We start from the raw sequence: 24,983 nt of genomic DNA, 5'->3' as shown, positions 1-24,983 counted from the left end.
TCAATAAAAGAACTTTAGTAATTGAGGAATCTATGCAAGTAGTATTTGATGAATCTTGCAATGTTATTTCTAATGAGCCTATTTATAGTGATGTTTTAGAAGGAAATTTTGGAGATTTACTTGTTAGTGACAAAGGCAAGGAATTGTTTCAAGTAAGCAAGAGGTGAAGCTTAATCGAAAAGAACGAAGTTGGTTTTTCATCCATGCCTAAAGAGTGGAGGTATGCTCCTTCCCATCCCAAAGAATTAATTCTTGGTGATCCCGAACAAGGTGTGAAAACTCGTTCCTCTCTTAATATATTTAATAATCTTGCTTTTTGTTTCTCAAATTGAACCAAAAAGTTTTAAAGATGCCGAAAATGATGAATTTTGGATTTTAGCTATGCAAGAAGAATTAAATCAATTTGAAAGAGAATAAAGTTTGGGAGTTAGTCCTATGCCCTCTCATGCTTCTATAATTGGAACTAAATGGTCTTTAGAAATAAAATGGATGAAAATGGAAATATCATTAGAAATAAAGCTACACTTGTAGCTCAAGGTTATTATCAAGAGGAAGGAATAGATATGAAGAAACTTTTGCACCCGTTGCTAGATTAGAAGCTATTAGAATGTTGCCTTGCTTTTGCTTCTTATAGAATTTTATTTTGTATCAAATGGATGTGAAAAGTGCATTTTTAAATGGTTATATCATGGAGGATGTTTATGTAGAACAACATCCGGGGTTTGAAAGTTTTGATTTTCTTAATCATGTCTATAAGTTGAAAAAGGCTCTTTATGGCTTAAAACAAGCTCCAAGAGCTTGGTATGATAGACTTAGTAATATCTTGCTTGAGAATGGATATAAAATGGGTAAAATTGATACTACTCTTTTTATTAAGACTAAAGAAAATGATATAATTTTAGTATAAATATATGTGGATGATATTATTTTTGGTTCTACTAATCCATCTTTGTGTGAAGAATTTTCTAAGTGTATGCATAGTGATTTGAGATGAGTATGATGGGAAAACTTAGCTTCTTCCTTGGACTCCAAATCAAACAACTCAAGGATGATATTTTCATAAGTCAAGAAAATACACAAGGGATTTGCTCAAAAGGTTCAAATTCAATAAAGGTAAAATTGCAAAAACTCCTATGAGCACATCCACTAAGCTTGACAAAGATGAAAAAGATAAGTGTGTGGATATAAAAACTTATAGAGGTATGATTTGATCTTTACTTTATTTAACCGCTAATAGACCCGATATTATGTTTAGTGTATGTCTTTGTGCTAGATTTCAATTTTGTCCTAAGAAATCACATTTACATGCCGTTAAAATAATTTTTAAATATTTGTTTGGTACTATTCATTTAGGCTTATGGTATCCTAGAAATGTTGAATTTAATTTGGTAGGATATTCAGATGTGGATTTTGTGGGTAGTTTACTTGACCGTAAGAGTACTAGTGGGACTTGTCAATTTCTTGGTAGTTCCTTAGTTTCTTGGTTTAGTAAAAAACAAAATTTGAAATTTGATTAATCCACAAAAAATGCATTAAATAAGTTTATCGAATTCCTCGTTTTTTAATTCAAATGATTTTATTTGAAATTTGACTAATGCACAACAAATGAACAAAAAACAATAGACTATTCTATGAAACAAACACAATTGACAATTTAAAAGCTAACAAATCCATTAAATAACTTTACAACTTAAAATTCAATAAAACTCGTCCTTCTCTCTTCAACGACTTCACAATCAAATCTTTCACCTTTCTTGGCATCATCCCATCCTTAGTTGTATTCATTCCTACATTTAAAATGTAATAAACAAATAATGTCATTAAAAAAAAATAGATCACGAAATAATGTTAATCCTTGATCATACCTTAGTCACCACGCCATCTTCATCAGAATCGTCTGCATCTTCTAAAATAGTTGCTAAATGTGTAACCATTTCTTTTCTCGTGCTAGTACCTTACATTGTCAAATATTTGTAATAAAAGAAAATATTTATTAATATATTAAATGATAGAAAGATGTAAAATAAAATAAACAAACTAACCTGTCAAAACTTCAGTTGCAATCCAATTTTGAGCGCACATCAAAGCCTCTATCGTCTTTGGATGAAGTTTGTTACGATGTGGGCTTACAATTCTACCACAGGTACTTAAAAGCAGACTCTGATGCAACACTAGATAACGGGATGGCTAATATGTCTCTTGCAATTTCTTGTAAAATTGGATACTGTTCATCCAAATATGCATCAAACTGTTGCTTCTGATTCATATTATTGGAATTTGATACAAACAAGTCATAACCATTAAAATCATCAAATTCGATATTTTGTGATGTTCCATCTAAATTTCTAGCGTGATAATCATTACTTTCACCTTCATACTTCAGCTAATATTCTATTTCCAAATTTGAACAATTTTTTTTAATCCTTTCCACTTCAAGAAAAAAAAACTATCTCCATAAATTCTAGGGAAGTAAAACTCAATCAACTTTAATTTGTAACGTGGATCTAAAACTGCAGCTATGGCCATTACCCCATGAATTGTCTTCCAATACTTATCAAACTTTGACATCATATTTGAAGCCATGTCTCTGATCTCTTGAATGCCAGAATTAATCCACTCAGAAATAGTCAATTTCAATTTACAAATTTTTGGAAAAAAAAAAGATTAGCAGTAAGATATTTGGATCCAGAAAATATTTCAGTCACGTGATGAAATATTTTCAGTTTCTCACATATCTCTTTTGCTAATACTCAATCTCGATCCAAAGGCAAACACTTGTACTTTGGTTCTCGTTGTTTTAATCGATAAAAAACAGCTTTGTACTTTATGCAGTGGCTAACATAAATTAGGTAGAATTCCACCTAATACAACAATCAAGTCTCAACATTTGACCATCATAAACATTCAACTGTCGAGTAGCTTCCTCAAATTTCTCCTTCTTTTGTGTATGCACCCAAAAAGACACACTACTACATACTCTTTCGATCCCATCTCCTATCACTACCAACCCATCTTTCACAATCAAGTTCAGAATATGAGCACAACACCACATATGAAATAAACTCCCATCCAATATTAAGTTTTCACACAAACTATCAACAAGCATATTAACCATAGAGTCATTGGTACTACAATTATCTACAGTTACTGATGACAATTTTCGATCAATATTCCAATCTAACAGACATTCCATATTTCTTCATGAAGCATCTCAGAAGTGTGTGGAGAAGGGACATATATAAACCTGATTATTTTGTTTTGCAAAACCCAACTATCATCAACAAAATGAGCAGTGACAGCCATATAACCTTTTGTTTGGTGGTTGGAAGTCCTCATGTCCGTTGTCAGGGCAATCTTTCCTTTGATCTCATTCAACAATGCTATGGTTTTCAACTTTTCAGTCTCATAAATTTTCAAAATCTTCTTCTTTATTGTGTTTCTTGACAATCTTAAATAATGGTTGGATGACATTACAAAATTCCCTAAAACCTTCATGCTCAACTATTGAGAGAGGATATTCATGTCTTATTATCATCCTAGCTAATGCTTTTTTTACAGCTTCCTGATCGAAGTTATATAAACTCAATGTATTGTTCTTTTCTCTATTAGGATTCAATAGGGATTGTCGTATGTCCTTTTGTCCTTTACATAGGAGTATCTTAATATGATCATGCAAATGTTTGGTTCCATTTTTAATTTCACCCCTTAATTTTCGTTTACAATAATTACAAACCGCCTTGTCTACTCCATTTATTTTTTGTTTCTTAAAATAGTTCCAAACAACCGATGTCAATCTTCTTTTTATAGATCCCTTCTCAATATCCTCATCAAGAATAACACAATTATCAACATTCAAATTATCATCATTCGATGAGCATGGAGTTAAATTTGGGGTTAAATTTAGGGTTAAATTTGGGGTTGGATCTGGGATTGGACTTGGAATTGAATTTGGAGAATCTTTATTTGTAAAAGGTGATGAAGACATTGTTTCAACCTACCAAAAATTTAATTTAAAAACCCCTCTTTAATTCAAATTTCAAACATACACAAACATATTTTCCAAACATATTCAAGCCTAAAATTTAAAACATTCAAATATCAAACATAAGCCTAAAATTCAAGACATTCAAATATCAAACATACACAAACATATTTTTCAAACATATTCAAGCCTAAAATTCAAAACATTCAAATATCAAACATACACAAACATATTTTTCAAACATATTAGTTACTAATTTCAAGCATACTTTTTCAAAAATATCAAACGGTCAAACAAGAGAACGAAAGAAATTTTTACCGGCACCGACTTGAACTTTGAAGTATTGAAAGTTGAACGGATAGATCTCGCCTCTCAGAACAACACAAAGCCTGTTGTTTTCAAAAGAAAAACAACACAAAACAGTCAAAATATATAAAACAAAAAGAGGAAGCAGCGGATCTAAACAAATTTTGGATATAGCTAAATAATTAATTATTTCATATTATTCCTCTGCCCTAAACAAGTTTTCACACTCACAATCTTCAGCATGGCGTTGGATCTGTCTTCAAGGAGCGGAAGTAGCAAACGCGGGTGGACGCGGGCTGGTTATGTGTTCACTTCACGGAACGGAAGCAACGAGCGGACGCGGGCTGGTCTGGTTATGCGTTCACTTCATGGAGTAGAAGCAGCGGGCGGACGCAGGCTGGACGTGGGCGATTTGTCTTCAATGGAACTCAGAACATAGGAGAGGAACTCGGATTCGGAAGTAGAAGAGGAACAACGAAAGTAGCAGTCGAACGTCGGAAAGGAGGAGAGGCCAAACAGGAGAGGAACTCGGATTCGGCGCCGGCGGTAGTAGCAGTCATGAGCAATAAAGCAGTGACAGTAGGGTTAACTGTTAAGGGTAGGGAAAGGGATTTAGTTTTAGGGATTTTTGGCAAAAAGGAAGGAGGAGAGGAGAAAAATTTGGGTTTTTTTTTTTTTTTTTTTAATTTTGGACTTTTGGGCTTTTGGGCTTTTTAGTTTTTATTTTTAGGCCTTTTTATAAAACATATATAAAATTAATAAGTTTATATTATTCTAAATATATAAATATATATATAATAATATATAATATATATATATATAAATTCGGGGTCGGGGTCGGGGTCGAGGCAGGGATACTGTTCCCGTCCCCACCCCGTCCCTGGATGGGGCCCCAAAAAAATTTCCCGATTTGACCTCATCCCCGGTCAAACCGAGGAATCCCCGACCCAAACGGGGCGGGTCCCTGCGGGTTTTTTTTGCCAACCCTACTTTGATGGAAACCCTTAGCCACTAGACATGCTTTGTGGCGTTGAATATTGCCATCAACATTCTTCCTTAGGAGAAATGCCCATTTACACCTTACTACATTAATTCATCGGATGGTTATTAACAACCAGTGCTTGAGGCTGAATTGTAGGTGAGGACAGAGGGCTACGAGGTAATAAGGTGGGAAAGGGAGATAGAGATGGGGTTGGTAAAATAGATAGGCAAGAGGTGGACACGTGTGGTTGTGAGATGCTAGCTAACTGTAACGCCCTAGGCTCAGGATTCAGACCAGGATTTGGAATCCAGATTCGACCCCTGATGGCCTCAGATTCCCTGCATCCTCCCCGACCTGGCTACGACATCCTCACTTACTTTGAATGCTTTTTAAAAGTGAAAGTTGTCCCCACAAACCAACACAAGTTCTTTTAGGATGCTTTGTCCTCACTCACATGCATCCGAAAAATTCCCAGGAGGTCATCCAACATAGAATTGCTCCAAGCTAAGCACGCTTAACTTTGGAGTTCTTATGATTGAACCAGTAAAAAGAAAGGTGCACCTTGTTAGTATAGGTAGTGACTTTCAATTCTTTTAAGCCTTTCTTAACCATACTTTTATATCCCCATGATCCCTCTCATTCGAATGTGATATCGGTTCATTCATGTACTCTTCTGAATTCAGGTCGTTACATGCTCACCAGCTTCTGCTTGGTTCATCCCCGAACCACATCTTACTGGGAGAGGTTCCGCTCTGATACTAACTTGCCATGCCTTCTCCCGAGCTTATATCTTAAGCCTGGAAAGAGACGTGAAGGCAACAAACATTACCTTTTTGTAACATCTACTGACAAGACTTGTTTTCCCATTACAAATCACAGTTGAGCTATCTCATTAAGAAATATTTTATACAAGACATTATCATTTAATAAGTATAAAATTACAATGGTACAATGTGTCTGAACGTTCCTATTACAAATCCCGAGACAAGATGATTTCCATAATCATTTTGTCAACTGGTTCTAAGCACAACCCATCATCCTCTTCCTAGTACCTATGCCGGGGGGAGGGAGGGATTAGGAAAACATTTGGAAAACATTAGCTGGAAGGCTCAGTGAGTGGTAAGTTTGAATTAAAATGTTTTTGTATCACAACATATGCAACCATAGAATGTATTATCTCAGTTGGTAACTAAGACGAAGTTGGCATGATCACATGATCCTCCAAATATGCAACAAATCATCCATACTCCAGTTTGAGGAAACAATTTCCAGTATCACACTCAACCCACCGAATGTGCACATGTCGAAAATTCCCACTAGACATACTTAGGTACGTTGACAATCCCAACCAGATACACTGACCATTCCAGTCATACGTCCACAAAGGTATGTTGACAATATCCCGAGTATAATTTCTAGTTCCCAATTTTATCAAATGTCCTCATGTAACGACCTAAGTTCAGGAGGGGTACATGAATGAACTGATATCACATCTGAATAAGAGGGATCCTGAGCACAAGAAAGTATGGTTAAGAATGGCTTAAAGGAATTGAAAATCACTACCTATACCAACAAGGTGCACAACAAAGGCAAGCGAGGATGAAGTAGCCAGGTCGCAGGGGAATGTCGGGGAATGTCGGGGCCATCAGGAGTCGAATCCTAGTCTAAATCCTGGGCCTGGGGCGTTACATGGACTTAGGTTGGGTTGAGGTGCGGGTGCGAGCTTGGGCGTAGGAGATGATGATGGACTGGACGAACCCAGAAAAAATTTGGGCTGAGATGATAAACTGGATATTTGGTTCATCAAGAAGTTGAACAGGGGTAGTGGAGAGGTGGCTGAACGGGATGAAAGGGGATCAAACTAGGTTAAAATTGACGGGTTGAGATCAATATCTTGCGCTGAGGCTTGTTGTGCTTTTAATTCATCAAAACCCATCCATTAAATGGGAGCAGAAGCTCATTAAACATTACATGGCATGAAATAACTATGCAGCCAAATTTCATCATACAACACGCCCCTATTGTAGTGAAGAGCCAAGAAAAACACACCTCTCACTGTGAAATTTGAACTTGTTAGATTGACATGGATGACTTAGCATTCACAAGAAGCTAGGTCAATCCCCAGAGATCCATATGAATTAAGTCAGAAGAGAAAAAAAAAGCATGAGATACTGGGTTTGAATTAGGTGAATTGTGAGCTTTGCCAAACTGACAAGCCTCACAAAAAGCAAAACTTTTATTAACATCAACTCTCAAATTACACTGTTAATAACTTGCAAGTATTCTGACAGAGGGATGGTCAAGCTTATTGTGCAATAAAGTAGTCATGTTTATATTAACAGAAAAAGCCATGTGAGAGGATTGTGAACTGGTAGAGGCATTGTTCCATTGTCCTTTGCCTCAATTCCAGTTTTCTTTGGTTTTGGAATTGGAATTCTAATTTTCTTGATGTTTCTAATTTTGGTTCAAACTCAAACCAGACTGCAAATCGCCTTGTACCATGTTTACAAGGGAAAATTGGCAAGGAGAGATAAATTGGACAAATTTGATTCCATCATGAGTTATGCTCCAACCAACACTCATATGAGGGTAAACATGATTAAATATCAGTCCAAAATCCTTGAATTGATATCACTACTAGATTATACTCTTCATCTGACCCAGAGATTACTTGTGACTAGGGTTGATAAATTTCCTCGCGGGGTCGGGTCGGGGCGAGGAATCTATTTTTTCTCTCTCTCTCTCTCTATATATATATATATTAGGTATTTAACTTTTTACATTTAGCCTAGTTTTTAATTTAGCTAAATCTAAGCTCGACTAAAGTGTCCAAGCCCAAACCAAAGAGAATTTTAGTAAAAAAAATTTTTTTTTTTTTTTTTTTTTTTAAAAAAAAAGGTCCTCATGGAGAAACAAAAGAGGAAACGGGGAATGAGTCCCTGTGGGGACCCTTTTCCCCGATGAGGAATCCCTGCCCCCGTCCTTGCCTTCAAATGGCGAGGACATGGGCGAGGATAAGGGTAAATTCCCCCATCAAGGACGAGGACAGGGAACCTTTCCCCACCTTGCCTTGGCCTCGTTGCCAACCCTACCTGTGACACAAGATCGCTAACAAGAATAGGACTAACAACAAGCGCAAAAACATCAAAATATCTTTTTATAAGAGTGAAATAATCATTCATTTTTACAAACATTTTCAAGTATGTTAAAAGAGATGCTTCAAACAGTTTATCTATACCTTAGATTATACTCCAAGCAACTCTTAAACGTCATTCCATAGATCTCTCAAAGTTTCAAAACCCATCATTTGCATCACAATTTCTTGAGACATGGAATTTTACATCCAATCCAAAATGAGTTAATCCATAGCAACCCAAGCTTTGTAAGCTAGATTTGAAACTTCCTCTTGTCACTACGCTCGAGCTTGAGACCATATCTGGACTTAGGCCACTGTTCGACACCTTGCTGAGGATTTTGCTAGGGCAAGGTTTTTCTCCTATCAAGTTGCCCTCTAGCATGTAGCTACAAAGAATGGGCCACACTAAATTTTAGCAAAGAAGAAAGTTCACTCTATCTATTTTGATAGAGATGATTTGGTTTAACAACTGGTGCAAGGGAAGACTAGACATGTTTCCAGAGGCAACAATGGGAGATGGAGTAGACAACTAGAAATGAACATGTAGTGATCGATAGAGGCTCTCATACCAACTTGATATTTAGAGATGAAAAGAAGAAAGACAACTTGATAATTTTTCTCTTCTTGTAGTATTATTGATCAAGAATGCTCTGCTTTCTCCACGCTTTAAATAATGGGAGGCAGACCAAATGTATACACAGATAATGAATGATAAATCAAATAATAAACCGAATTAAGCATTAGCAATCCTGTTGTGAGAAGGATAACAAACTTTAAACCACAAATATTTCTTGAAGCCTTCCTCAGATCTCAAATGGAACGCTTCACGTCAGCTCATTGACTTACTAGGTGGATTGTTTTGTTGTTGAATAGTCATATCCTCAATATTTTGAACTATGAGTTTGATTTCAGTTGTACCCATAACTTCTTTAGAGAAGTTTGAAGTTTGTTTAAATCAATCCTTACCGACTCTTTTCCTTAAATTCATGGACAGACACTTAGAAATCAAATGAAAAGTAGACCTAAAACTTAAGTACTAAATAGAAGCTAGACCTAAAATTAGGGATCAAAATTGTATTTTTTTTTTCTTTGTAAAAATGAGCCTAGTAAGCCAATAGGAGCATAGCTCAACTGACATAGCGTTCGGACTATTGACTTTGAGATCAAAAGTTTGAATCTCCCACCCTACACTTTAATTACAATACATTTGTGAAAAAAAAAATGAACTTATTAATTCATATGCTCTCTCCATAGAGATCGAAGGTTCGATCTCAGCAATGGGTGGAAAAAAACAAAAAAGTATTTTTCGATTGAATTAAACATGAATTAAACATTTGAAATATAAAAGAGTAGATTTGTGAAAACAAAAATCCCAGCTTTATTCCTCTTCCTCTTGAAGCTGTCCGTGTTTAGTTTCTACGCTTTCTTCAGTTCACGAAAAAAAAAGGAAGAAAAAAAGAAAAACTTGAAATTTCGGATTTGGAAGAAAGAAAACGACGCCCCAAGGAATCTGCCCTTCCGGCGAGTTGATTTCTCTTTCTTTTTCTGTAGTTTCTGTTTGCGCCACCGATTTCTGTGGACGCAAATTTGAATACTGAGTAACAATGGCGGAAGCAGAGACAGGATCAGCTACAGGTAACAGTGGGGGAGGACCGGAACCGTCGCTGAAAGACAAAGGCAATGAGTTTTTTAAAGCTGGGAACTATCTCAAAGCTGCTGCACTTTACACCCAAGCTATCAAATTAGACCCTTCGAATCATGCTCTATATAGGTATATTCCCTCTTTCCTTTTTCTTTTTTTGCTTGCTTGATACAGTTTGCATAATTAATCAGAATGTTATTCTTAAGGGGTTTTGTTTTGGCACTATTCTGTTGATTCTGACTACTGGGATTGGATGTGAATACAATATTTCTTCTGATCTAAGGATGTTGTCTTAATTAAGAACTCAAATGTTGATCTCCCAGTATCTCATTGACAACATTAGACTATATACATAATGGGTTGGCCTAGCATGCTATAAGGGCCAATGGGTACAAGTCATGGTAGCCACCTGCCTAAGATTTGAGGTTAGGTGGTTGTGTTCCCGGGAGAATAATTTAAGTGTGTGCAAGTTGACTTGGACAGTCATGGATGTCAAATGAAGAGATTCCATTCAATTCAAGACAGATTAATTTTTAAGTAGAAGAAAGTTGCACACTTGTGGATAACATAGGCCAACATCAACTGTTCAATCTGCAGCATCTTCATTTTCAATTGCAGGAATTACAAGAAACTCATAGTCGATGGTAATCATACTGAAATTACAAAGAAAATTAAGGAAGGATTGAAGTTTCTCCCACTCTCTCAATTATACTGCCATTTAGGTGCCACTTTAATACATCCTACCATTAGCTATTAGGTTGGCTCACTACCAAACTAAAAATGTTTCCAACTGATTCAAAAATAAGTTTGTTCTGGTGTTTACACTTGTTATTTACTTAATCTAGATCATTGGCTGACAGCACAGAATGTTAGATCTCAAGACTTTGTTTAGAACCTAAAAACTTGATGTTGTGAACATCAGACAATGGATAGTTTTGCAATCATCGTACTTCATGCCATGTGCTTGTAAGAAGTATAAATTGAGCTGATGTATTTTTGGTTTCCCAGCAACCGTGCTGCTGCATTTCTGCATCTAGTTAAGCTTAACAAAGCACTTGCGGATGCTGAGATGACAATTAAATTGAGTCCACAGTGGGAAAAGGTAACAAATTCGATTCCTTGTATTGTTTGAGCCAGATCCTTTTCGGTCCCTTTCGTTTAACTTTGTACTTTTGATGTGCAACAGGGATATTTCAGAAAGGGATGCATATTGGAAGCAATGGAAAAATATGATGATGTACGTGGAATGCTTCCTTCCTTTTTCTTCCTTAGCAATGGTCCTGTCAATGATGATGTATGATCGTTGCAATTACTGCTGAATTTTTCTGACAGTTCAAATTTTCTTGTTATAGGCCTTGTCTGCATTTCAAACGGCCTTGCAGTATAATCCACAAAGTGCAGAAGTCTCCAGAAAAATTAAAAGGGTTTCGCAATTGGTGAAAGATAAAAAGAGGGCTCAAGAAGTGGAGAAAAAGAGATCAAATATAGATATGACAAAGCACTTGGATAAGCTGAAATCTGAACTGGTGAGCTGCATTCATGTAACTGATGCTCATTTTCACAGTATATACTAAAAATATCTGCTAGGTTATGAAAATATCTGGTTTCCATGCTTCAGCAGTGAATTTGCTGATGACGTAGGGATATACCTTTTCTTTCAAGGGTGCTCACCGGCCACTGAAATTAGCTGTTTTTTTTTTTTTTTTTCCATCCTGAAGCGTTCATTAGAATCAGTGTCTTTCTATATGCAGTCTGAAAAATATGGCTCTGAAGAATGCTGGAAAGACATATTTTCTTTTCTTGTTGAGACTATGGAGGATGCTGTGAGATCATGGCATGAAACTTCTAATGTGGACGCCAAAGTGTACTATCTACTCGATAAGGAAAAGACGGATACTGAAAAATATGCTCCAATCGTAAACATCGATAAGGTGTTAACCATCTACTAATTGCTTCTTCATTCCATTTATAGTTATATATTGCTTTTTGTTCTGTTTCTTGCTTTGATTACATTAAGTTAATAAAAGGGTTTTCTCTTTTCATGCCTATTATTCTCGAAACTCTAATGTTGAGTCTAAATTGTCTATTTGGTTACTAGAAGAAATACAAGTACTTTAACCATTCTATACCAACTACTTCTGTCTTTTGTGCTATGTAGGCATTTGAATCACCCCACACGCATGGTGATTGCTATCAATTTTTGAGAAAATATGCCGAGGATTCAGTCTCTCAAGCAGCATGCTTAGTAACTCCCAAAAGCTTGATATCTTACCCACAGGTGAGGTTGAATGCCTTTGTTTCTACATTGCCATAATATGGTATACCCATGAGACTCTATTTTTCTGTTGTCATGATAAAATATATTCTAATAATTCACTTAGTTTACTTGGTTGGTTAGGCCACAGAATCAGCTCATATTTAACAAATAACAACTCTACCATTTATTTCGTGTGAGATTAATTGAACGAGTAGACTTACTATTTTCATCGAGAAATCTTTGGTGGTTTCTTTTCTTTCCTTTGAATATTCTTGAAATCTCTTCTAATCTTTTCCTTAACCCTCTGAATCTTTTCCTTTTCTTTTCATGGTGGTATCTTGATAATCTATCAGCCTATGTTACCAATTCATATTTCATATCTTGTCTGTGGACTTTCATATCACTCCTTTTCTCCTTGGTAGAGGCTATAGTTCTTGTTCAAACCAGAAGACTCCCGAGTAACAGTGTTTAGTGATAGAATCCAAAGTACTGAAATGATATTGAAAGATAAAAACTGTCCCCTTTAGAGCTCACTCAAATCGAGACCAACTATACTCTTGCCCACTTTCATCCCCTCTCACTTGTTTTAATCTACTCCTTCGCCTAATTAATAATATGCCTTTTACCATCCTATTAGCATTCCTCACAATTATCCCTAATGGTATTTCTAACATTTAATTGTGATTCTAATAATAAATACTGTTTGCAGGTCTGGAAGGGTCAAGGTTCAAGAAAATGGAAGCATGGACAGTATGATGGTTTCTTCGTTCAGCTTGAAACACCTTCCTTAAGAAAGCTATGGTTTGTTCCTAGTTCTAGTGAACTGGGACGACCATTGTGCCGGTCTCTCTCTCTCTCTCTGTCTGCTGTTACACTTCAGTGTTTTATCTGCATATAATTGCAATTATTCTATGCAAAACTGCCATTAAGGAACAGAATCATTTCTGCTTGCCTGGATTGCATAATTTTGTTTGATATGGAAAGTTTCCCCGATTTTCATGTGCTTTTCATGTGTTTTGATTTCTGTGGTTGCAGTCTGTCACTTCTTATTAACTTTGGAGGTTTTGTTACTCATGTTTTACGGCAAACTTTGGTGTTGTAGGCATACCGGGAAATGGGGAACTAGAATACTCCCCAATAGTTCAATAATAAAACTAATTTCAGAATGATCTTCGTGGACATGAATCAGTTTTTGTCCACGATTTAGCTGTCGTCCTTTGTCCCTCGAGTTAATTAACTACTTTTATGGTTTTTCATCATATCTTGCTAAAAAAAAAGTTATATTGTAAATTTAGATATCGTACGCCCTAGCAAACATCTCCAAGAAAGTGAAATGCTAGAGAAGAATTATTGAACATTCTTAGGTTTTTTTAGTTTCAAGTAATATCACGTTCATTTTTACTTTCATAAGAATTATATCATTCATATTACAATTTTCCAAATGGAACCTAATATTTTTTCATCCATAGACTATATATGAATGCTAAGTTTTGAACAATACTTTTAGGATTCAATCCCTATTTCCTTGAGTGTGTTGAATTTTCTCACCCATAGACTATAATATCAACATTCATGTAAACTTTAGATCTGTATCCTTGGTCATAGATATCCATGTCTTGTTTTCGTACTTTCTGACTTTGATCATTTTCAGGGATCCTGAGGTTCTGGATATCACTGCCCATGAATTACTGCCGCGCATATTTAAAGAAAAGCTGCTAAGCACTTAGACCCAGCAGCAGCCAGAATTAGGTTCGAACTTTTCATGATATTGTCATTTTTTTTCCAAAGATCGCATTAATGACAAAGCTTCGTACATCTTCCATCACTCTGAGTTTAGAAGGCCCTTTCCAAAAGGTTTGCAAGTATTTCACATTCATACCATCCCCACACAGATTTGAACTCTGCAAAGTTTGAAAACTGAGACATGCTTTGGTTTTTTCAGACCATGGAGATTCTTTCTGTTGTACGATTGCTTTCTTGTTTAGTAGTGTCGCTGAGTGCTTTAATTCTTTAAGCTTATCTTAGATTTCATCAGGTTTTGTGTTAAATTTATATCTCAAGAAGACAGTTTTTTTTGGTCTGTAGTTTTGTAAAATGGAATGGATCGCTGTTTTTTGACTGCTTAAGATAGATCATCGTTGCCCATTTATTATACATGGTGTGGTTTTGTTTCTTTAGAACATTGTTTGCAGTTTGTCAATGGCTATTCTCTTTGAACTGCATCATCTTATCCATTAACAAAAGAATGAAGTTGAACCCCCTTTGGTGAAGACGAGGCATATTAATGCCCAATACTTGCCCCTTTTTTTTAAAAAAAAAGAAAAAGAAAAATACAAGAACAAAGAAAGCAGACAACAAATCCAACCTGCGAGACTTCTCATCAAGAATTAAAAGGAAAATACTATTTGGGAAAACCTCTTTCGAGATAACCAAAAGAACAGCCTTGAGAGTATGTCAAAGCTGTAATAAGCATAGACAAATTTGTCTCGATTTCTTAATCTTTGAGAAGATCTACTCTTTGTTTCTTGTCAAACGGTTTAATTTTGTATTAACCTAATTGTTATATTAAATTACAAGATTAATCTCTGAACTTTTAGGTTTATGTCAAATGAGTATTTGAAATTTAAAAAGAATCTTATAGATTTTTGAACTTTCATTGTCTAATAAGTTATTGGACTCTAAAAAGTGTTAAAATTATTTATTTTCTATTTAATAGGTCATTGAAATTTGACATTTGTATCGATGACCTATTCAACCATTTTAAAAATTTACGAAGCTATTGGATACCAAATGAAAATTTTAGTGTCTAATTAGATGACAAATTTTATTTTATGTCTAATTGATATATTAGCTTACAAAATGTTGAACATATAATGGATTTATTGCTAGAGTAAACTAACAAGTAGTGGAAGAAATCAAAATCAATAAACACTCTAATTACACTTAATTTGAGTTTAAAAACATGTAATAAAACAATCTTCAAAAGAGGGTTTCATGAACATATTACCTTTGATGAAAACCCTTCAAATTCCAGCTGGATTATGCAAATTTGTTCTTCAATCTTTCAGTAGACTCCCAAAAGGATTTTCTCTACTATCCTCAGCCTTGGATTGTGTGGTGGAAACACTTAATTGAGATGAATCAGGTTGAGAAGAGAGAGTTTATGAGAGCAGAAAAATAACAGAATTTTTGCAACAATTTTAGCATGCATGAAGCTCAAATTGAAGTCAAAATCTTCAATTTATTGTGCAGGACCATGCACTTCAGGATGCAAAGTCGATGCCACTTCAATTTCCATGCATGCGGTGGATTAGTAGGTGGAAAAATCAAAAATTGGATTTTCCCACTTTCTAATCTTTAATCCATTTTTTTTAAACTAAAATTTGATTAAATAAAACTTAGTTAAAATTGATTTTTCAAAATTTGATTTTTAAATTAAGTTTTTATAATTTTAAAATTTCAGAAAATCCAAAATTTCAATTAATCAAATTGGCAAATTTTGAACACAAATTTTAAATCAAATTTCATTAAATTGGATAATTAATTAAACTAATTTAATTAATTTAATTTAATATCAAATATTAAATATTATATTTCACTTTATCTATTTAAATATTTTTGAACTCTCCAATTTCGTTTAATTTCAACAAAATTAAATGTTTTAATTGTATCAAATACAATTAATCAAAACCCTAATTGAATTTGGACACTTCAAATTCAAAACCCTAATTTCGAATTTGAACATTGCAAATCTGCTCAAGTCACTAATCCAAGATATAATTTACGAGTTAGTAGAGAGATCTTATGAACCTACAGATCATGAGCTCCAACGATTTGAGATTAATTGGCTAAACTCTTTAGATCAAATTAATCATTATTTGTAACTACTAAGACACATCACTATAGGTCGATAGTTGCACTCTCCTCACTATAGATATATTTCTGTCTACTTTAACCATAATCAGTAAGTCAATCATTCACAGGTTGTTCTTATTTACAGTTAGGTCAAAATTACCATTTTACCCCTATAAATACATCTTGCTCCTTAAACTCCCACTAATCCTCTATTGAACAATTCGGTTTATAGTCCAACTAATAAACCATGTGCCTCTCGATGATGAGAGGGCGGGGCCCGTTGTTGAAGACTAGGAATCAGTACTTAAGAGAATAATCTATCTATTAACCCTAACCCGAGTAGGAGTGAATTCCATCTTACAAAACTATATCCCCAGCTATCTATTGGTCTTATTCCCAGAGTGGGAGACTTATTGAGTAGTGTTGTTGGACTACTCTCACCTATGTAGATCAAAGGATAATCCCGAATAAACAGGAGTTCATAGTTAGTTGATCAGGATTAAGATCGAGTTACCCTAGGTCATCGAATTTGAAATAGTCAGTTTTAACAGTAAACGGTCGTTATAAAGAAAAAGTGACTATTTCGAGGTCTGTTTCTATGCAAACTCATTGCCTAGGATGACCCCACTTGCATGTCCCATATGAATGATTTTGGGATCACATCATTAGTATCAATATACAAAGTGGGTTGCATCCAATAGTGTCACCAGGATGAAGTACCAAATCTCATCCATATACTTATAGACCATTTTGGCTATATACTAAAACTTGATTCACTTTGATGTCTCCGCATAAAGTTAAAGTATTCATATTATAGTCATGGATTTGTTTACTGGATATTAATAACAGAATGCAATATCCATAAAAACTCAATAATACTTTTATTGGTAAATAGAATATGTTGTCAAGATTTACGAACTACGAGTTTTAGGTCATTCCCAACAATCTCTCGCTTGGACTAACACTCCAGTGAGATACAAATATATATCAATATATAATGTTTACATGTTGAGAAAATAGAGAGAAAAATACAATAAACTAGGGCATCTATATACCCTCGATATTCTCTCACTTGCCCTAGATTATGAAGTTCGTAGTCCTAGTCCGACCAGGTGGCCTTTGAACACTTTAACAGAGAGGGTTTTCATAAATGGATCAACAAGGTTATCTTCTGAGACTATCTTCGTGACTATCATGTCTCCTTAGTGTACTATCTCCCTAATGAGATGGTACTTTCTTTCGATGTGTTTTTCATGTTTGTGGCTTCTCGGTTCCTTTGAATTGGCAACTATTCCACTGTTGTCGCAATACAGAGTGATGGACAGATACATATTTGGAACTACTTCCAAATTTGTCAGGAACTTGCATAGCCAAACTGCTTCTTTAGCTGCTTCGCATGCAGCTACATATTCAGCTTCCATTGTGAAGTCAGTGATACAACTCTGTTTGATGCTTCTCCACGCTATAGCTCCTTCGTTGAGAGTTAAAATTGATCCTAAAGTAGATTCCTTAAATCTACATCAGTCTGAAAATAAGAATCAGTGTATCATGTAAGGATCAAATCCTTAGGCCCATACACGAGTATATAGTCCCTCATTCTCCAGAAACACTTAAGGATGTTCTTAACAACAGTCCAATGACTATGTCCAGGGTTAGACTGGAACCTGCTGACAATTCCAACTACAAAGCATATGTCAGGACATGTACACAACATAGCGTACATCAGACTCCCAACTGCTTATGAATATAGAATTCTTTTCATTTCCTCAACTTCTTGAGGCTTCTTAGGACACTACTCCTTTGACAAGGGCGGGACCCCGTTGTTGAAGACCAGGAATCAGTACTTAAGAGAACAACCTATCTGTTAACCCTAAGTCGAATAGGAATAAATTCCATCTTACAAAACTATGTCTCCAGCTATCTATTTGGTCTTATCCCTAAAGTGGGGGGCTTATTGAGCAGTGCTGTTGGACTACTCTCACCTATGTAGATCAAAGGATAATTCCGAATAAACAGGAGTTCATAGTTAGCTGATCAGGATTAAAATCGAGTTACCCTAGGTCATCGAATTTGAAATAGCCAGTTTTAACAGTAAACGATCGTTATAAAGAAAAAGTGACTATTTCGAGGTATGGTCTTATGCAAGCTCATTGCCTAGGATGTCCCCACTCGCATGTCTCCACATAAATGATTTTGGAATCACATCATCTGTATCAGCATATAAAGTGGGCCACATCCAATAGTGTCACCAGGATGAGTTACCCAATCTCATCCATATACTTATAGATCATTTTGGCTATATACTAAAACTTGATCCACTTTTATATCTCCACATAAAGTTAAAAGTATTCATATTATAGCCATGGATTTGTTTATTGGATTTTTATAAAAGAATGCAATATCAATAAAAACTCAATAATACTTTTATTGATAAATAGAATATGTTGTCAACATTTATGAACGGCGAGTTTTAGGACATTCCCAACATTTATTAAACACAAAATTAAAAACTAAGGGGTGTATTTGACCTTTTCAGAACTTAGAAACCTATTAGATGATAACTAAGTTCACTGACCTACTCACTTAAATATGAAAGGTTACGACTTAAATATGAAAGGTTAGGGGCTAACTTTCTAATTTAATCTTATTGTTATTAAGGGTTTCTTTATTTAAATTCATTGAATGCAAAATGAAAGCCAAAAATGGTATGGTATGAAATACCTTCTGACAAGTGACAACTAGAATAGGTTTCCTTCATCAAAGGAAACTAGAATAAAACAAACATGATTGTTGCTATTTACTAAAATTATTACCAGGTGCTTTGTATGATGACTTTATTTGTTTTCTCCTAATGTTCTTTTCTTTGTTTTTGTAGACGACCCAATTCTGAAAACAATGGAAGTTCATGTTTCTTTTCAAAATTATGAACGTGTTCAAAGTGATTTTGCAAGCAAATTTTCAAAATAGCATTTGGAAAGTCTTTGCAGTCTTTTAGATCAACTTCATAAGTGGAATTCAAAGCACAATATTTTAGACTAAAAAAAATTGTTATTTTCCACATTGCAGACAGTTCTTACCAATATTTTTTTTTCCCCTTGTCCTTGGATTCTAAACTTGGCAATCATTGCAATAATAGAGTGATTACTGATAATGGCAGGCTCCTCATTTCTTTAAACATTAATCTAAACATGAAATAATTTGAACTACAAAGTGTGAAGGACATAACTCAGACTGCTGCAGTTTCTTTACAATAACACTAAATAAGTTAACAAAAGATCATAGAAAGTGATTCCTAACATTTACTTATACTATTTAGTTGCTGTAGAATTTCTTTAGTACCTGTTTCCATTGCCCTATAACCAGAGGAAACAAAACAATAAAACAAAACATCCCCATCAGAAATTGATTATAATCATGAACTTTCATTAGTTTGGATTTAAAGGAAGTTGAAAACTTACTTCACATGTAACAAGAGATCTGTAGTTTGTATTTGTGAGCAGTGTACTTGTGGAACCACATTCACTATTATTGAGCGAACTTGTTGATTTGTCAAGCTTCATCAACAATGGATACTGCAAGTCTTGAGCGGCGCAACCTAGGAGAGAAGACGATCGCTGTATCTGCACGGCCTTCAAGATGTTCTTTGCTTCAGTTGATGCCTTCCTTCTGCTTGACTGCCTCTCGAATGATTCAGGCCTTGCCTTAGGCGCACTCTGCGACCGAGCTTTCGCTCTTGAAGATTCTGTATTGGCCATGTAACTTGGGAACATTGGATATTCAAAGGACAGAGATTGCATACATTCTGATGTGGGAAAACCAATAGGACTACTTTTTGTGGGGTCAGGTTTAGACTTGGCCAAGTAATCTTGAGGGCTGCTTTGTACAGTGCTGATGGAATAGTCCTCGAAATGGCGGCTGCAACCTCGTGCGTCGATGTCGGTTAGAGCAGATGGTGGTTGTGAGACATGGTGTGAATGATGTGTGGCAAAGACATGTTCATAGTTTGTCCTGTTCTTAGAGCCTCGTTTGTATTCTCCATGATCCATCTCCACAATCTTAATATTTTCCTCAGCAACCTACAATCACAACATTGGAAATTGATCTGTTGAAGTTCCTACTTTACTGATGTTTCAAGCAACTTCACAGTTAAGCTTTGCAGGTTTCAAATGAAAAGATCCAAAATAGGGAAAGTTTAGGCAGAAGAAAATGATTGTTACATGATTGGCATAACCAAAATGATCTTCATTAAATGATTCAACGAGAAACGGTTGTCGTTGATATGAAAGATTATTTGTCACTTCAATCATCCTGATCCTTTGTGCACGAGCTCGAGCCTGCACTATGATCAATGCTTGCATACACCGGAGAGTAGCTTTAGCCTGTTTTCTAACGAGATGACCCCTAGCCAGTGCTTGCAACTTCACCAATCCTCTCAATGCCCGGAGTGCTTTTCTTGCCTACAACATGATCATCAAAGAGAATGGTAAAATGGTAACACAATTTGCATATCCAAAACAAAATAAGGAAAATTTACCAAATAAGACCGGAAGACTGATTGAATCTTGATGGCAGCAGCCTCCTCAAATTCAGTAGCTTTCACATAGGCAACTTCAGTTAGCCGAATTGCAGTAGCTGCAGCCTGTGCAGCAGCCACAGCAGCATCAGCAACCTCAGCTTTTGCCACCACCATGGCCAAGTCTTGCTTCTTATTCTCCTCATAATCTACATCCATTGCAGCCTGTGCCACAGGCATTGATGTGCTAACCATCTCAAGAGGGAATGGGAATGAGTCTCTTGACGACACCAACACCGCCGCTGCAGCCGACGGTCTTCGGAAACTCCATCGTTTTTTCTCCTTAGGATTGTGTCGGATTGATATCGGGGTGGCCGGATACTCGGAAGTAGTCGAAAAAATCTGATTACTTGGGCATTTTTCCTTCTCTTTGTCTTTCTTTCCTGTCAGAAAGTTCCTCAGCCATTTGCTCGTCTTTCCCATTTTCTCTCTCAAGTAATCTCAAACATAAAAGAAACAAGCAATTAATAAACCATTTATAGATCTCTCTTGAAGAACAGCTCCTTAATAAGAAGAAAAATAGTCTGTTTTCCCCCTTCTGCCAAACAACCTTATATTATATTACAATTTCATTGTCTCTTTGCCTTCTTCAACTTCCTTTTTTACTATGGGATGACATGGATTTGGTGTATGCTTGAGGGGAAAGAAACAATGAGAGGAAAAACTCCATGGAAGATAAATTGAACAAGAGGCTTCTTAGTAATTAAATGAATCTTAACTTCTCCAAATTGTCCTTATAACAGCAGTTGCAGAGTTAATGAATTGTATTGTGGCCTTGTGGGTTGTACAATTGACCACATGGGAAAAAGGGGTAAAACTAAAAGCAAGAAGCTTAAGTTAACAAGTGAAAAAAAAATATTAAGCATGTGAGAGTTGTCTTTTTTGATCCAATTTGGGAAATTGGATTCACAAAATCAAGATTTTTCATTCTTATTCCAACCATTTCTATCTCGAGAAATGTCCATTCAACCATAATTTCATCGACGTAATCAAATCTCTTAAATTCTCTAAATACCTGAAACAACGTGGGGTGATGATCAAAAATGAAAATTAGGACTCATATATTACCACATTCGTTCCAAATAATTTGTGGGGTCCGTATTGGGTATGACTATGGGAGTACATGCACTCAGGCTTTTGTTGGGAGCTATAGATCCCAAAGTAAAGCAAAGGACATTAAAATACAAAGACTCGTGTTTGGTAGAAGATGGAACAATGTGATGTGGCAGAAAATGCTTCCCATGGCCATGAAAGTGGTTAATTTTTTATTTTTTATCCTGTCACTCACATGGGTTGTTCACTTATTCAAGTGTTTTTATTCTTGGAAACACTGTTTTAGATTTTGTCTCCATTTCCTCTCCCATTTCTCCCTATCTTATCTTATTCTTCACTTCTTTCCAATCTAAACCATTTCTAAATTGAACTCAACCACTCAAATTCCATCCTCTTCTCTTCTTTATTTAGCTAACTTCATAATTCCTTAAATCACTTTTCCTTCCAAATCACATTTCTCAATGGTTTTTGAGCTCAATGTCTGATTTTTGGACCCTTTTAAACCCTTTCCCTTTTGGTAATGTCTGCTTCGGGACCGCCTCGAAACTTTGCTTTGGATTTCATTCAAAACACTTCATACTAATAGAAATAATTGTTTTCACTTATATTTCATAGAGTTCTCCTTTATCTAGCCAACATGGTAAGACTTTCGAAACATATACAGTAAACAAAAGTTTAAATTATTTCAACTACATTTATTAAAGCAAGGAAGATTTATAGTATATAAATAAGACCAAAATCTCGATTGGTATGAAAATTTTCAAATGAATTACGTATATGAGCTTAGACCTAAAACTTGTAGACGATATGATATCATAAAACTGTACGAGTTTAGAGAGAGTCGTTATCTTAAACTATTGCTCGAAAGAGAATATATTATCATAGACGAGTTTAGGATCTAACATGCCTATCATGTTTGATTTTAGGGTAGAAAAAACAGGGATTAGGGGAAAATGTGGACTCATGAAGGCTTGCTAGTTCAAATGGAGGTCTCAATTAATGGGCCCATAACGCAAATATTTGATTGCATGTGAAAGAAAGATTTGTCGGTTGAAGAATGTTAAGTTCTTTATATATCCTTTGATTCCTTTCTCCGTTTTGTCTCAACTCTTTCTTCTCTCTCATGATACTAGAGGTTGGGATTATTTTAATCTAACCTTTCAACATTCTCAAAGGTGCATTCAATTGGGTCTTTTTTTTTTTTTTTTTTTTTTTTGAGAAAAAATAATAATAAATCATAATCATATATGGTGTAAATAATATTCAATTCACGTGTAACTACTAGATTTGAATAATATTTTCTAATTAGTATTACATTTCTCTTTTAGGCTAAATTATATTAAAAAAAAATTGTATTTTATGTCAAAAATACTTCTGAGCTTTCAAAAATTTCAAAACGGTCTTTAAACTTTTACAAATCGTTCAAAAATATCATCGTCATTAGGTTAACCTAGTGTTTTGTTTCAAGAATACCAATGGTCTTTCAAAAGTTTCAAACATACCCTATTGTATATGAATAGAAAAAATTAATACCTTATTGTAAAAATATTATCTTCCAAACAAAATTTAAAATGTATTTACTGTATATCTATACCCGTCAGCTTCTCTTCCATTTCCTCTCCTTCCCCCTCTTTAATCTTTGACCTAACACTTCTCTATTCTTTCTCTTTTTTCTTCGGTCTCTTCTTCAATATACCCTTTTACTCCACTTCTTGATACTATTTGGCCTTTGTGTATCTCAAAAAAGAAAGGAAAAAAGATGTCCTCTTCAGTTAAGGTGTATAGACTACAACAAGAATAAAGAGAATAATGAAACCTTAAACAAAGTTGTATGTTAGTAGATTAGTGTGTTGTGTTAATAGCCAAATATGTTCTTTTTGTATTTGGCTATTTATCATTTTGGAAGTGTGGAGATTTTAATTTTAGAATTTTGTGAGATTTTGTGGGATTTTATATTTTAACTTAAAGTTTTAATTTGTATTTGGTTGATGAGAAAATTGGTGTAAGTATTGGACAAATACGAAAAAAAAAGAGTATATATGAAAAACAATGTGACTATATAAAATTTGTTTTATAAAATTGGTTCTTTTCCAATCCAAGATAAATTTAAATAAATTGATCGCTATACTACTTAAAGGAGGGGCTTTTTTTTAATTTTATTTTTAAGTTTTAGAGTATTGAGACAAAGTTTGAAATTTCAAAGATATTCTTTAAACGAGGTATTTACGATTCCATCCATATATTAATGATAATAGTATTTTTTTTAACTTTTTTTAAAGTTTAGAGGTATTATTAAAACCTTTAAAAATTTAAATGTATTTTTAAAATAAAGTACTAATGGTTTTTATCCAAAACTAATTGTAAGAGTATTTCTAAATTTTTTTTTAGTTCAAAAGTATTATTGAAACTTTTGATTTTTTTATCAGGTCTTTCTTTCAATTTAACCCCTTTTTTTTTTAATTATAGTTATCGTATGAATAATATCCAATGTTAACTAAAGGAGAAAAAGATCCACATATATCGATGCAACTATATCAAAGGACAATATTTTAGTGGTGTGGGGGAAAGATCTAATTATTCAATTTATTTAATTATTGTAATTACATGAGCATACCATAAAAGAGATGCGAAGTATGAATGTAAATAAGCACACAATATTTTTTTTAAAGTGACTCAAATTTCCAACCTACTCCATAAATATATGGGGTAAGTTCAAGAATAGTATATTTTTTTAAAATAATAACAAATATAGGGTATATAAGAAAGAAATTACAAAAATAAGGTGGAGGAAAAAAGTATTGACAAAAATAAGGTAGCAAAATCGTGTACCGGTATACGATTTTTATGTCAGCTAACAAACTCGTGGACGAGTCCATATTTTTATTATTTTTTTATTGTTTTTTATTTTAGTGGATACAAAAGAGAACAAATCTATTTGAATTTCACCGTAAAACAAATCTATGTTAAAAAAATAGATCCTCCATTCGTGGCTAGAAATGTGATTCAATTTTTATTTTACTTTTAAAAAATTTGAATTTTACAGTAAAAAATTCTCCAAAAATAAAAAAAAAAACACTAAAAAATAAAAAAAGAAGACAGAAATGGGAGAAAATGTGGAAAAAAAATAGATGTAACCTTAATTTGATTCAATTTTTATTTTACCGTAGGCCTTTAAGAATTTGAATTTCATACTAAAA

General features: G+C 34.5%; 2 protein-coding genes across 2 annotated transcripts; one reads left to right on the top strand and one right to left on the bottom strand.

The window, feature by feature from the left end:
* The first annotated feature begins 9,773 nt into the window (after window positions 1–9,773).
* LOC120092683 (serine/threonine-protein phosphatase 5) lies at window positions 9,774–14,482 on the top strand. The gene is made up of 8 exons (XM_039050834.1): window positions 9,774–10,177; window positions 11,057–11,150; window positions 11,235–11,285; window positions 11,401–11,574; window positions 11,800–11,979; window positions 12,207–12,326; window positions 13,015–13,148; window positions 13,957–14,482. Exons 1-8 carry the CDS (start codon window positions 10,011–10,013, stop codon window positions 14,030–14,032), a joined length of 996 nt encoding a protein of 331 aa, XP_038906762.1. The 5' UTR covers window positions 9,774–10,010; the 3' UTR covers window positions 14,033–14,482.
* A 4,810-nt stretch (window positions 14,483–19,292) lies between these two features.
* LOC120067833 (protein IQ-DOMAIN 14-like) lies at window positions 19,293–21,480 on the bottom strand. Its single transcript, XM_039019425.1, has 4 exons — window positions 20,695–21,480; window positions 20,378–20,617; window positions 19,619–20,236; window positions 19,293–19,513 (listed from the first exon to the last, which is right to left on the bottom strand). The coding sequence occupies exons 1-4, from the start codon at window positions 21,154–21,156 to the stop codon at window positions 19,493–19,495; spliced, it is 1,341 nt and encodes a 446-aa protein (XP_038875353.1). The 5' UTR covers window positions 21,157–21,480; the 3' UTR covers window positions 19,293–19,492.
* Between the last annotated feature and the right edge of the window lie 3,503 nt (window positions 21,481–24,983).

This window comes from Benincasa hispida, chromosome 12 (assembly GCF_009727055.1).
Source record: "Benincasa hispida cultivar B227 chromosome 12, ASM972705v1, whole genome shotgun sequence".
Classification (NCBI taxonomy): domain Eukaryota; kingdom Viridiplantae; phylum Streptophyta; class Magnoliopsida; order Cucurbitales; family Cucurbitaceae; genus Benincasa; species Benincasa hispida.
The sequence above is the reverse complement of the archived record's forward strand: the minus strand, read 5'-3'. Positions and strand labels throughout refer to the sequence as shown.

Bases quoted from the DNA above. Each gene is read 5' to 3' on its own strand.
- LOC120092683 (XM_039050834.1), top strand. From the start codon at position 10,011: ATGGCGGAAGCAGAGACAGGATCAGCTACAGGTAACAGTGGGGGAGGA. The intron at 11,151-11,234 runs GTAACAAATTCG...GATGTGCAACAG, and splicing joins TGAGTCCACAGTGGGAAAAG to GGATATTTCAGAAAGGGATG. The intron at 13,149-13,956 runs GTCTCTCTCTCT...GATCATTTTCAG, and splicing joins CTGGGACGACCATTGTGCCG to GGATCCTGAGGTTCTGGATA.
- LOC120067833 (XM_039019425.1), bottom strand. From the start codon at position 21,156: ATGGGAAAGACGAGCAAATGGCTGAGGAACTTTCTGACAGGAAAGAAA. The intron at 20,618-20,694 runs GTAAATTTTCCT...ATCATGTTGTAG, and splicing joins CAGTCTTCCGGTCTTATTTG to GCAAGAAAAGCACTCCGGGC. The intron at 20,237-20,377 runs GTAACAATCATT...TTGTGATTGTAG, and splicing joins ATTTTGGTTATGCCAATCAT to GTTGCTGAGGAAAATATTAA.